At 36.5% G+C, this 13,991-nt stretch overlaps 1 protein-coding gene and 2 long non-coding RNA genes across 3 annotated transcripts; all 3 read left to right on the top strand.

Moving 5' to 3' along the window:
- Positions 1-242: 242 nt before the first annotated feature.
- LOC145038661 (uncharacterized) lies at positions 243-4,834 on the top strand. Its single transcript, XM_078986945.1, has 3 exons — positions 243-261; positions 4,152-4,414; positions 4,628-4,834. Exons 1-3 carry the CDS (start codon positions 243-245, stop codon positions 4,730-4,732), a joined length of 387 nt encoding a protein of 128 aa, XP_078843071.1. The 3' UTR covers positions 4,733-4,834.
- On the top strand, positions 3,532-4,152 carry LOC145038662 (uncharacterized). Its single transcript, XR_013679488.1, has 3 exons — positions 3,532-3,629; positions 3,732-3,807; positions 4,089-4,152. It is a non-coding gene; the product is annotated as an uncharacterized LOC145038662 (long non-coding RNA).
- Positions 4,835-5,059: 225 nt separating the features above from the next.
- On the top strand, positions 5,060-5,498 carry LOC145038660 (uncharacterized). Its single transcript, XR_013679487.1, has 3 exons — positions 5,060-5,145; positions 5,235-5,322; positions 5,410-5,498. It is a non-coding gene; the product is annotated as an uncharacterized LOC145038660 (long non-coding RNA).
- The last annotated feature ends 8,493 nt before the right edge of the window (positions 5,499-13,991 follow it).

Below are 13,991 nucleotides of genomic sequence, written 5' to 3'. Positions count from 1 at the left end.
TTTAGATCTTTAGTAGTCTAGAAGAAGTAATTTGGTAAAAACCCGATTTTTGGTTTTGACATAAATTCTGGGGTCTTGATTTTTGTTAAATTAGAGTGTTTGGATTGGAATTGTTTTGTAAATTAGTACTTGGATTATCATCCTAACAAATACCTAGAACAAATTTTGGATTTACATGGAAGATTTTGTTCGAATTAGAAATGTATTCCGCGACTACTTCATCAGATTTGATAAGTCTATTTATGGACTCGACAAGTTCATGTTACAGTTTCCAGATTTGCTTTTGTTTATTTAACAAGTTGTGTGGTCTGTGGTTGTTTTCTTTGTGTTTAATTTTGCGGAAAATGTTCAGAAGGGGACAAAGCTCAAGGAGAGACCAAGGGGATTTCCCTTGGTTCAACTTCCCTGAAATTAGATCCCAAGCTAACATGACTGGATAGAAAAAAAAAACTTGAGACACTTAAGAAGAAAGAGTTCTATGTACCAAATGAACTTAATTGGAAATGGATTGGGCAAGTGGGTCTGGAGGAGACTTTAAAGCTATACTTAACAAAGGTCTTCACTCAAGATGGGATTCAAGTCACACGCGATGGTTGGAGGAGGCTATTCCAGATTCAAGAGTCGGTGTATCAAGAGTTATGTTTGGAGTTCTTTGCCACTGTCTCATTCATAAGAGGGGATGACTACTATAACCCCAATTCATTGACATTTTTTCTTGGTGGGGAGTGCCCACAATGTAGCATGGCGGAGCTAGGATGGAGGATGGGCCTTTATGACCAATCTTTGGTCTTGACTATGGCGTTTGGTACGTTTTTGGATTATTGCTACATAACTTTTCCCGAAGGAATAAACTTTGGAAATTGGTAGTCCACAATAGCTAAAACTATCTATATCCCTTTCATAGCTTAAGACGGGAGCATCCGGTCACCAATCGATCGTCTTATTGCAAGCACAATAAACATGAGGAAAGATGAGGACAAGGTGCCAAGCCTTGATGTGTTATATTTATGGTCCATAATTATCCTAAATGCTTATTTTAATCTTCCTTATTGTTTGGCGAGGTACTTGGGGGAAGGAGCGGTAAAAGAGAGAAAGACCTCCAAATTTAATGGTGGAATGTTTGTGACCAGGTTAGCAAGGTCATATGGTATCCTTAAGAGAGGGGTTACGAGGGTGTTAACCATGATACCCACACCACCGTTCAATGTTATTCTTTTTTGGAGGGCAAAAATTGTGGAAGACTTTGGTGGTGGTAATTTTGCAATACCGGAAGATGATGAGGTGGTAGCTTCTGAACAACCGGGAGAAGGGTTAGGCCTAGGCAGGAACATGCTTATGAAGACCCACCAGTATACCTGGTGGAATGCGAATGTAACATCCCAAGTCCAGGTACTCCTTATAAGCCCTTGATCTTTTGGTGAATTGCCAAGTTTAGCCCTTATTGAGAAAAGGTGGTAAATGAGTATGTGGGGCTTATGTGAGTGTATGCTCAGCGTACTCATATGCGTGTTTGTGATACGGAAGCCACCTAATACGTTAGGCGTACCAGAGGATATGCTGGGTGTACTAGGCTCAAAGTAGAAACCCTAATTTGGGGTGTATCCCTATATAAAGGATATGATGGCCTCATTCCTGGCCACCATTTTCAGACAAACAATCCTCTCAAACCCTAATCCTCGTTCTTGAGCTTTTGTGTGCGTGTCCATTTGAGAGCAATTAAGTGATCTTGTCTGTTCATGGAGTGAAGAAGGATCTTTAAAGAAGAAAGAGTCACTACAAGAAAAAAGGCCTTTGACGACGCGCAAAATACGACACTCATTGATCTATGTTACGCAAAGGAGAGTGACATTAGAAAAATGTCATCTCTTCAAAAAAATTTAGGATAGAAGACACGCATTATTGCGCGCCCTTAAATTAGTGTCTAAAAAAAACACGGAGGGCACCTATAATAAAATGCGCGTCGTCTAAGGATGTCGCTTTATATTTTTTAATGGAACGCGCGTTCCATCTTTTAATAGTGGGGGAAAGGGGGAAATGAAATTCTGAAAAAATTAAAAACCCCGCCAAGCTCTCCTCTACCTTCTTTCAATCGTTCTTCTCTCTCTCTCTCTCTCTCTCAATCAAATACCAAAAATCGACTATTGTTGGAACTAGGGTTCCGGTTCTTAGTGAAATCGAAGGTTTTTTGGTCACCAGGCCATGAAATTGATCAAAGGGGTACAGTTTTGGAACCATGACTATTGTTGGAACTACAGTTTCAGTTCGAAAACCCTTCATCTACTTCCCTCTATCTTCAGTTCCTCAAGTACTTTCTTAGCCTCTCAATCAATAGAAGAGCTGTATTACAACTACAAATTTAGAGTGATTTCCATATCAAGTAGAACAATAGCTCCATTAAAGTCAAGGTCTCGAAACTCCATGGTCAATCACCATCGTTGGTTACTAACACCACCATTTGTATAAAAACCCTAGAACCACCAGGCCACCCTTTTCCTCCATCCATGTCCCTCCTTTCTGTCTATCTCTAACAGACCACTGCAACATCACATTCACTTCTCCTGGCATGTGACTGCGACTCCCAAAAGATTTAGTGTTATGCTCGATGCTTCTCAACAAAATCGATCGAGGTGTCGGCGCTCCTATCTCATAGAGATTTAGGGATTTCTTGGTTCAAGGTATCGAATCTCAGACATCAACGACTTTTTTTGATGACCCGGTCAGATAAAGACGTTTGATGAACTAAATTTGTGTATCTGACTCGGAAAGCTTAATCTAATCGGGTAAGATGGAAAAAATCGACTAACTGAGAAAGGAGGAAGAAAGGGAGAAGGGTTTCCATTTATACCCTTGCCCTACCAAAGGAAGAAATCAACGACTCCATCGTTTCTTCTCCTACTTCAACGCCAATTTTCTTCTCCCGCAACAACCAATCGTCGACAATCCTCTTCTCATCTGTTCCAATTTTTTGAAGTCTCCTCCTTCCCCTTCTCATCAGGTACGCTTCTTCCTTTTTCCTCTTCTCATCAGGTCCGATTTTTTGATAATATATAGGTTTTGATTTATGATTTTTCTGTTGAACATGTATGGTTCTTCATTGAATTCTGAAAATTTCTCAAAGAATTTAGGCCCTGTGTTCAATTTCATCATATTTCTTTTGTTTTAGACTTGTGCTCAATTTCAAGGAGGGAGAGAAACCTGCGATATTTGTTGCTCTTATTTTCTTGATTTGCACTTAGGAACCATTGGTGTTACCAGATAGCAGGTTACCATGTTCTGCTGTTAAACTTTTCACCATTCCTAATGAATTAAAGAATACTAAGAATAAATGACAGTATCCGTAAGGTCGGGGTGTCACATATAAAATATCAGAATATGAAAGTCACATAACTTATTCTCTCTGCAACAAATGAAAAAGCACCAGTCAATATATATATATATATATATATATATATATATATATATATATATATATATATATATATATATATAAGAATCAGTATAGAATATTAATGCGGGAGTGTTTGTAGCTTTTTGGGTGTGCATATCTTGGACCATTTGGGCATTTCTACCACTTATTGTTGGATAAGTTGTTCAAGGGCAAAAAAGACACGACAACAGTTGCCAAAAACGTATCCTAAGAACCTTTGATAATAAGGATAACAATGGAAATTTACAATCTTACAACTGAATTATATGACACCTAATTCGCGATTTGATCTATATATTTGTAGGTGTTGCTTGAACAAGTGACATCTTCTCCATGGAACAACTTGATTTTTATGCTTTACTATGGGCTTGTTATCGAGGGTAAGGTCTTTTTGGTTCCTTGTTTGAATAAATATGTTGACTATAATTATTTTAGTAGATAAACGATTATGAATTGGTTTAATGCTAATGGGGGTGTTTGGATGTATGATTTGAAAGTTATTATTTTGTTTTGAAAAATAACAAAATCATGAGTAATGATAGAAATAAGTTTTTCTATATAATCTGTAAATAAGTTTTCTTGCATTTAACCTTTTTAAAGTTGATATCAATTTTCAACTTTAAAGTCATATAATAATTTATGGTCATGTATATATATGCAGGAAGATCATGGATCCAAGTGAAATCTAAAATCAAGAAGGAATACCCCACAGTACAATACGCAGCTGCCATGGCTTTGCCACCTTTATCTATTCAAGGTGATTTGGGAGTTGTTTCTGCTGCTGGAGTTAGATATGCATATCCACTCCTAAAATCATTTGCAAAAATGGGACCTCAAGGTGTTCTTGGTGCTACAAAGCTTTTACGCCCTTTTTCAGAAATAGTTGATTCATTGGGACTCAAAGATCCTTTCATTAGAAATTGGGTGGATCTTTTGTCTTTCTTACTTGCTGGAGTGAAATCCGATGGTGTTCTTTCAGCAGAAATGGTACATAATCATATCATACATTAAAAAGTTTCTTTTAAGGTAGTTTTACTTTTTGGTATGATGGAATTGAGGAAGGAATGGAATGGGCTATTCCATTACCACATGTCCTCATCCATTCCATTCCAACCAAACAGAATCCATTCTATTCCTTCATATTTTATAGTTCTCTAAATGTCTAATCTTTTGCCTGTATATATATCCACATATTTGCAGATTTATATGTTTGCAGAATGGTATAAACCAGGTTGTAGTTTAGAATACCCTGTTGGTGGAACTGGAGCACTTGTTGAGGCTCTTGTTCTCAGATTTTCCTTCTGATAAACTTCCAAAAATGTCAGAACCTTCACAACTTATGACAGAAAATACACGTTCTGATCTTTATGTTGCACTCCCTGTTCTCAGTCAAGGAAAGAAATGGGTCTTACTAGACAGGTAAAATTTCATCTTCATCATATTTTCAGTTTCACATTATTCTTGAATCTTGATATATCATTATCTTTTTTATATGTTAGTACATGGAGGCATGGCATATCTCTTTCAACCTTATATAGAAGAAGCAATCTTTGCCCTGGGTTAAGTCTACTGGTAATGTCTTGTCTTCGTTTCTCTATATGTTGACAAAAGACTTTTCTACCCTTTTTCACTATGATGAGTAAATACTATACAGGGATCGAATGATACATTTGTGTTTACAAATACACCAGGGCGTCCTGTTATATATCGCCCCACAGGTACTGCATTTTCTTGATAATATATAAAAAAATCTTTTATAATTTTAATATTTATTTGGGATTTATTATGTTAATTGTGCATTTATTAGGGGTGAATCGGTATTTTACTCTTTGTTCAACTGAGTATTTAGCGCTTGGTGGGGGAAATCATTTTGCATTGTATCTCGATAGTGACTTGTAAGAGTGTTGCACTTGCATCATTCCTATTTTTCTTTTTGAGGGATAATATGGTAATTTGGCAATTTGCATATTTTTTTTCCCGAGATTGAATGGGTCAAGTTTGGCCTCAGAAACTTATGGTAACTCTTGTTTGTCACACACCCAAGAATTTGAAGTGAAGGAAATTGAGGTGCTTTCTCTCACTTATTTTTGCAAAAATTACATTTTTGGTCCTCGAGTATGGCTGATTTTGTTCAATTTGGGTCCTACAAAATTCTATTGCAAATTTGATCGTTATTTGAGGTTTTTGTAACGTTTTTACTCTTCGTTCCAAGTAAAATGAGTTGGGACTAAAATTGAAAAGATCAGCAATTGACAACCTTTCTCTGTGTTCAATGCTTTAGCTGTGTTTGCTCTAAGGGAGATCAACTTATCACAAGTAAGTTACTGTTTCACCCTTTTATTTAATATTTTTGTGATTGAATGAAAGTCTTAATGAAAGTAATTGACAACCTTTCTCTGTAAATGATGTTGTGATTGTGGGAGAGGTGTTGTGTTTTTCTCTGTTGCTAGGTAACCTTCTCAACAACAACATTCTACTTAAGCAGGTGAGTAATCAAGATTAAGGGAGACTTGTAATCATGTTTGACATTCCTTTCCAGTAAGAAAAAGAGTTGTATGATTATTTGTTAGTTTTATAGGAATGTATAACCCATGTTAGCAATGTTTTATTTTTGTTTAACATTTGAATGATTCTTTGTATGACATTACAATTTGTGTAATTTATTTTATTTTTTGAGTATGAAATTTTATTTTATATTATGCAATGGATTGTATTTTTTGTATATGGTATTTTATTTCTATTATGAGAAATTAAATGCAAATTTAATTTAAAAATTAATAAATATATAAATTTATTTTTTTTAAACATTTAAATTTACGATACGCAAAAATGTGTGTCATCTTCATTTATGATATGGCCTTTCTTGACAGGGGCTTTCTTGATACGCATTGCGTGTCATTAACACGCGCGTCGTAAGGTTACGACACACTAATGCGTGTCATCTTCCTTTATGACAGGTCCTTTCTTGATACGCATTGCGTGTCGTAAACGCGCGTCGTAAATGAGCATCGTAAATGAGCATCGTAAATGCGCGTCGTCTCTCTTTATGACAGGGCCTTCCTTGACACGCATTTGCGCGTCGTCTGAGCCTTTTACGACGCGCAATGAGCGTCGTAAAAGGCCTTTTTTCTTGTAGTGAGTGGGAATCTAGGCTATAGATCTAAGCATATCTGTGTTGGGAGCCTCATTTGGAGGTATAAAGCTCAAAGCTTTCTCACACTTTTGTTTTGTGCATCATGTTAGACCATTTTAGGGTTTTGGTCCCAAAGTTTCATGTTTTATGAGAAAATGAGCTCCATAGATTATGAGCCACTCCTTTGAATGTCTTTAGGGGTATAGTGTCATAAAAATCAAGACTTTGACGTTTGAATCAAGCCATGCATGAGATATGAGCATTTTGAGATAAGAGAATGAGAGTTTTGGGTGTTTGTGACTTTATTATTCATCCAAAGGCTTAACGTCACTAACTTTATGGAGTAAGAGCCTTTAGGGAGTCCTGATCTGTGATATGAGCCAAGGTCTTAACTAATTAAGACTAAGAGAGTAGAAAGAGAAAAACTGTGGTATTTGCCCTAACACATTGGAGACATTATCCAACTCATGACCTCGAACTCGCTGCAGTGGTATTTTCCCTAAAACTTTGGAGACATTATCATTTTGGTACAAAATTCCAATTGTTTATCGACCACAAAAGTCTCAAGTATATATTCAGTTATCAAACTCTGAATATGAGACAACAACGAGCAATGGAGTTGATCAAAGACTATGACTGTGAAATCTTGTATCATCCTGGAAATGCCAATGTAGTTGCTGATGCTCTTACCAGAAAAGTTTATCGTAATAGTATGTGTTATACTATTACTCACACTACAGTAAAGTTCACTATTCTTGATGAAATAAGGGATGATACATTATACTCATGTTTTACTTGATGATCCACGAGGATTAAAGATATTTCAGAATCAGCTATGGATTCCAAAAATTGGTGGATTAAGAATGAAAATTTTAGGAAACTCATATGTCTAAGCTGTCAATACATCCTGGTACAAGTAAAATGTACTATGATGTAAAAGCTGATTGTTGGTGGGCTGGATTAAAGAAAGACATTGGAAGATACATACATGAATGTTTAGAATGCTTACAATTTAAAGAAGAGCACCAAAAGCCTTACGGAATTCCAAAAAGTCTTAGTGTTTCCGTGTGGAAATGGGAAGAGATATCCATGGATTTTATTACCAAATTGCCAAAGACTACTATACAAAATGATAGTATTTGGGTAGTTGTCAACCGATTGACTAAGAGTGCACATTTTCTTGCCATGCGTGAAACACCTCCAATAGAGAAATATGCACAAGTGTACTTGAATGAAATTGTTGCAAGACATGGTGTGCCACTAAAGATTATTTTTGATCGTGATACTCGCTTCACTTCTCATTTTTAGGCGAGTATGCAACGTGAATTGGGATCTCGAGTTGCTCTCAGTACAACTTATCATCCCCAGACAGATGGTCAAACGAAGAGAACAATCCAAATAGTAGAAAATATGCTTCCTGCATGTGTCTTTAAATTACGTGGTAACTGGGACAAGTACTTCTCTCTTTTCGAATTTTCATATAATAAAACTTACCATACTTCAATCAAAATGCCACCATATGAAGCACTATATGAACGTAGATGTCGTACTCCATTATGTTTGCGTGAAGTAGGACAGAGAATCCTCGTAGGCCTTGAATTGATCCAAGATACCATTGACTATATTCAAATTGAATGAGAAAGAATGAAAGCGGCCCAGGATCGACAAAAGTCTTATGCAAAAAGGAGGAGATGGACCATAGAATTCTAGGTGGGTGATTTCGTAATGTTGAAGGTATCCCCATGGAAAGGCATTATGCGATTTGGAAAGAAAGAAAAACTAAGTTATAGATTCGTTGGTCCTTTCAAAATCATCCAGAGAATTGGTAAACAAGCATACCACTTGGAACTGCCTAAAGATTTAGCAGGTATTCATGATGTGTTTCATGTGAGTTATCTGCGTAAATGTTTAAGCATATATGATGAAACGGTTCCGTTATCCGAGGTGAAACTGGATAATAAGTTAGGATATGTAGAAGAGCCTGAAGAGATCGTAAACAAAAGAACGACTAATCTACGTAATAAAGAAGCGGAGTTGGTGGTTTTCAAGTGGAAACACCATAGAGGCCCAAATTATTCATGGAAAAATAAGAGCGAGATAAGAACGAAATATCCCCATTTGTTTTAATCGTTGTGATTTCGGGGACGAAATCCTAGAAAAGAGGAGGTATTTGTAACATACACGTTAATAACCTTGTTTGATTATCGTGTTTTGTAAAGATTATTAGCTTAAAATGAATAATATTCTATGTTTTTAAGCGTTGAGTTCTAACAAGATAGTTTTTATGAGATTAGAAGTAAAACTATATTTAGAATCACTCGAAATGTATTGGAAATCTTATGAAATTATGATCAAAAGTCAACTATTGAAATTAACGAAAATATAAAGTTTGAAATAAATAAAAATAATGTTATTGAAAGTTGTATATCATCTCGTTATAAGAATTTAGGAGAAAACCTCATCGAAATCAGAGTTATAACGAAGAATATATGACCAATCGAATATCCGCGACAAAACCGACAAAACACTATTTAGCGAAAAAAGTGAGTTTTTAATAAACTACTTTTAGCTTTAGTGATCTAAATAAAAGTCATAGTATTTGTTAAACTGAGAACTTTCATAAAAAGAACCTCAAAATCTGACTTCGTATGAGAAAGTTATGATTTTTCTAAGATTCGGTATAGCAGTATACAACTAAAAACTCGAAATAAAGATCAAAGGATTTTTAGCTGACACAACCTAAACGAGAATCGAAGGTCTCGTCAATAGTAGTACAACAGTAAAAAGACAGACAAAAACGAACGTCAGATGAAGAAGTTATGAATTTTTAACGGATTTTCGTGTCCCCATCTATTAAAAAAATAATATTAAAAATAAAGTCAAAATTAGCCAAAGAAGTCTAAATGAAAGTTTTAGAATATAATCTCACCTACGCGTGGAGATCAAGAACGTCTTAAATAGAGCGAGTATGCCCAAGTTATAAATTGTTGAAGATTTGGGCACAAAATCCGAGAAGCTTCGCATACTAGGCTCGGACTCGGCTACGTACAAGCGTCGTGTGCGTGACTCGTATCTGAATCGTGGTGCGTTCGAAGGTCTGAAGTGATCCACCTCACCCGCGCATACGACGCGTGCCTCGTCCTCACATCCAACGCGTGCCTTCCCTCGTTGCTGAGACGCGCCCATCCCCTTCGCCCTCACATGTCCAACGCGTGTCCTCCTCCTTCCCTCTTCGGCCAAAGACCTCGCACCTTATATAAGGGGAGCCCCGGATCATACCTAAAACCTGAAGAACGTCCCGAAGTGCTCGAAGACCCCGAGAAATTTATATTTCAGTTTCAAACTCAACCATCGCAAGGCCCGATTTTCAATAAAGCTCAAGGTTTTCATTGAAGAAAGTTATTTATAGAAACGAAGTGCTGCTCAAATTACCATTTTAATCTCCGGTTATTTCACGGTGAGTTCAAGATATAGAATCAATTGTATGTTATGTGTTGTATGTGTAATATGCTTTCCCGTGTTCTATTAGAGTATGGATTTATACATTCGTCCATGTAGAGCATGTCTTGTATAACTTCCGGTATTGGCAATGTGCCTTTGGCCATGTAGAGCATATCTCTTATCACTTCTGGTATTGTTATTATGTCTTTTACCATGTAAAGCGTGACTCGTATGACTTCTGGTATCGGCTTTGTGCCTTTGGCCATGTAGAGCATGACTCGTATCACTTCTGGTATTGACATAGGGCTATGTATTGCTGAAAGCCTGTAAATTCTAGCAAAATGATAATCAGAAATTGTATATTATCTGTGCTACTTGGGATGAAGCTTTATTGATGTATATCAAGTTAAAAGTGTTATGTCTCGTTGATTGTAAATCTTTTAATCAATTTATTGGTTAAAATGGAAAGCTTGTCACATGATTCACATATTCATTTGTTGTTCTTTGTTCCTCTTTGCTTCTGTTATATTGGTATATATATATATGACACAATGTTATATTGTATATGTTACTGAAATCACTAAGCGTCACCACTTATCCCTCTTAGTGCTTAACTATTGCAGGTAATAAGCATCCAGTATAGACACATACTGTTGGAATATTTAGAAAATTTAATAATATTACGTTTGTATTTAGTGATCATGTATGTATAAAATTATAATTTCCTGGGTAGTTATGTAATACACGAAAACTTAGTCGGTTTGTATCCAGTCTTATGTAATTAAATTATCAATGTAAAAGATTGTTTTATAAATATGCATGTAGCATGTTTTGGAGTAACTTGGAGTAATAATGTGAAGTATGAAAGAGGTCTTTCAATCATGGTATCAGAGCAGTAGTTTAAGTGAATTAAATCCCACGGATTAGTATTTAGACCTAAAGTATTGGAAGTTCAATATATGAACAGATTCATTATAAGTATATGGATACAAACCATAGGAAAGACTTGAGTGAAGTATTAGGTTATAATAAATCCTAATATTCTAAAATACAATGTTACTCCAAATTTTCAGAGGAATGGCTGAACAGGCGAGTAGTCACACACCAGATGTGGGTGGAGATTCTCATCCTGATGAAGGAGATACTCTAGTATCCCCTCATGAGGTGTGAATCTTGGATAAACTTACTGGTATTATTCGAAAGACTCTCGAAGAACACAAGAAGGATAATGATAAAGGAAAAGAGAAAAGCACCGAAGAATCTTCGAGAGAGAAGGTGAAGCGTCCCTTATTCAAGACATTCAAAAGTAGTGGTGCTATGGAGTTCATAGGTGTCCTCGATCCTATTGCTGTTCTTACTTGTATCCAGAAAACAGAGAAAATATTATGTATCACTCATGTAATTAATGAAGACAAGGACAACTATGCCTCTGCAATGCTCATTGGAGAAGCCTTGGTTTGGTGGGAAGCAACATTTGAAGCTCTCAATGAGTCTGACTAGAGAACTTATCCTGGGAGATGTTTAAAACTCGCTTGTTAGGAAAGTATTGTCCTCTAGATATGAGGAGAAGACTAGAGAAAGATTTTCTCGATCTTAAGCAGGGAGGAATGACTGTGAATGAGTATGGAACTCAATTCAACCAAAGAGCATGGGTTGCTGCAAAGTATATTCCAACTGAAGACGATAAAATTTAGTTATTCATGGAATGATTACGATATGAAATCTGTGATTTCATGATCAATCGGGATATTCTAACATTTGATAAAGCTGTAGAGTATTACCGAAAGCGCGAGCATGACTTAGAGATACGTGGCGCCACTCTTTTTGTTCCGAAGCATCCATGTATTGATTGAACGGTTCCTGCTTCCTCTATTCCATCAGTTTGACATGTTCGACCTGATTCTAATTCAAGGGTGCAATCTCAGAATGCTTTTCGTGGCCGCGTTAGGTCACAATCTTTTTCTCTTCAGTCGCCATCGTGTTAAAATTGTGGAACAATCATCAGGGTGAATGTAGATTAGAAAAAGGATCAGTAGTTTGTTATGGATGTGGAGAAGTGGGTCATATGAAGACCGTTTCCCCAATAAAGAATGTTACCAGCTATGCATGTGGTGTTACTGGCCACAAGAAGCGTTTCTTCCCTACTCTTACTAGTCAAATGACGGGGAGTCGGGATTCTATTCAACAACCAAAGAGTACTCCAACTAAAATCGCGGAGGTGCCAAAAGCTAAAAGTCGTGCATTCCAGATTACTACAGAGGAGGCACGTAAAGACCCGAATGTTGTGACTGGTATATTTCTAGTCAACTCTAGACCTGCTCAAATCTTATTTGATTCTGGTGCCTCAGATTCTTTTGTGTCTCATGAATATGCACATTCCTTTCAAATTGCTTTCTATACACTCACGCAACCATTTCATGTAGATACTGTGGGAAGTATATTATTACTTGTTGATAAAATCTATAGGGATTGTGTTATAGAAATTGAAAGCTGTAATTTTCTTGCCAATCTGATTCTTATCTCCTTGCCCAATTTTGATATTATTCTGGGAATGGATTGGTTGTCAAAGAACCACACGTAACTCTTATGCTACGAAAAGATGGTACGTATTCCTATCGAATGGGAGAATCCTATTTATGTCTATGGTGAACAAATACTTACAATCGTAAAAATAATCTCTTTCCTAAAAGCTCGTAAATTCATATCGAAGGGGTGTTCTATCTATCTAGCCTATACACTTGATATCTTAAAAGAGGAGAAGAAAATTGTAAATGATGTTCCCATTGTTAATGAATATCCTGATGGTTTCCCTGAAGAATTTCCTGGACTTCCTCCAAATAGGCAAGTAGAATTCTAAATTGACCTTGTGCCTGGTGCTGCTTCGTTTGCAAAGAATCCTTATCGTCTTGCGCCAACTGAAATGAAAGAAATGATGATGCAACTGCAGGAATTACTTGACAAATGCTTTATTCAACTGAGTAGCTCTCCTTGCGGTGCTCCAGTATTATTTGTCAAGAAAAAGGATGGTTCAATGCAAATGTGTATTGATTACCGTGATGATTTGTTTGATCAACTTTAGGGTGTTAGCTATTTCTCCAAGACTGATTGAGATATGGCTATCATCAATTGAAATTATATGATCAGGATGTACCGAAGACCGCTTTCCATACTCGATATGTGCATTTCGAATTCCTTGTCATGCTATTCGGTTTTACAAATGCTCCAGCTATATTCATGGATATGATGAATCGCGTATGCCAGCTAATGGTTGATAAATCTGTCATCATATTCATTGATGATATTTAAATTTATTTCAAGTATGAATCTGATCATGCCATTCATATTCAAGAAATATTAGAACTTCTTCGAAAGGAGAAACTATATGCTAAATTCTCGAAATGTGAATTTTGGCTTCACCAAGTTTAATTTCTCGGCCATATGATTTCTGGTGATGGTATATCTATAGATCCTACCAAAATTGAAGCCATTCAAAATTGGGAAGCGCCTCATAATGCTTATGAAATTCTCAGTTTCTTGGGTCTCGTGGGGTATTACCAGAGATTCATTAAAGATTTCTCAGGTATAGTTGTACCTCTCACAAGTCTTACACAAAAGGAAGCAACGTTCGAATGGAGTGAAGCCCAAGAAAAATCTTTCTCAACTTTAAAAGATCTTTTGACTCATGCTCCACTCTTATCACTTCCAGAAGGTGATAATGATTTCTCCGTATATAGCGATGTTTTTGGGTTGAGACTCGGTTGTGGGTTGCTGCAACATGGTAAAGTGATAGCCTATACCTCAAGACAACTGAAAGATTATGAAACGAATTATCCCACTCATGACCTCAAACTCCCTGTAGTGGTATTTTCCCTACAACTTTAGAGACATTATATTTTTGATACAAACTGCCAATTGTTTACCGACCACAAAAGTCTCAAGTATATATGCAGTCAGCAAACTCTGAATACGAGACAACAACATGCCATGGAG

Source organism: Lactuca saligna, chromosome 4 (assembly GCF_052625555.1).
Source record: "Lactuca saligna cultivar CGN05327 chromosome 4, ASM5262555v1, whole genome shotgun sequence".
Taxonomy (NCBI): domain Eukaryota; kingdom Viridiplantae; phylum Streptophyta; class Magnoliopsida; order Asterales; family Asteraceae; genus Lactuca; species Lactuca saligna.
Note: the sequence above shows the minus strand (reverse complement) of the source record. Positions and strands in the feature narration are given on the sequence as shown.

Excerpts from the sequence above, each read along its gene's own strand:
- LOC145038661 (XM_078986945.1), top strand. Across the intron at positions 4,415-4,627 it reads GTGTTCTTTCAGCAGAAATG|ATTTATATGTTTGCAGAATG; the intron begins GTACATAATCAT and ends ACATATTTGCAG.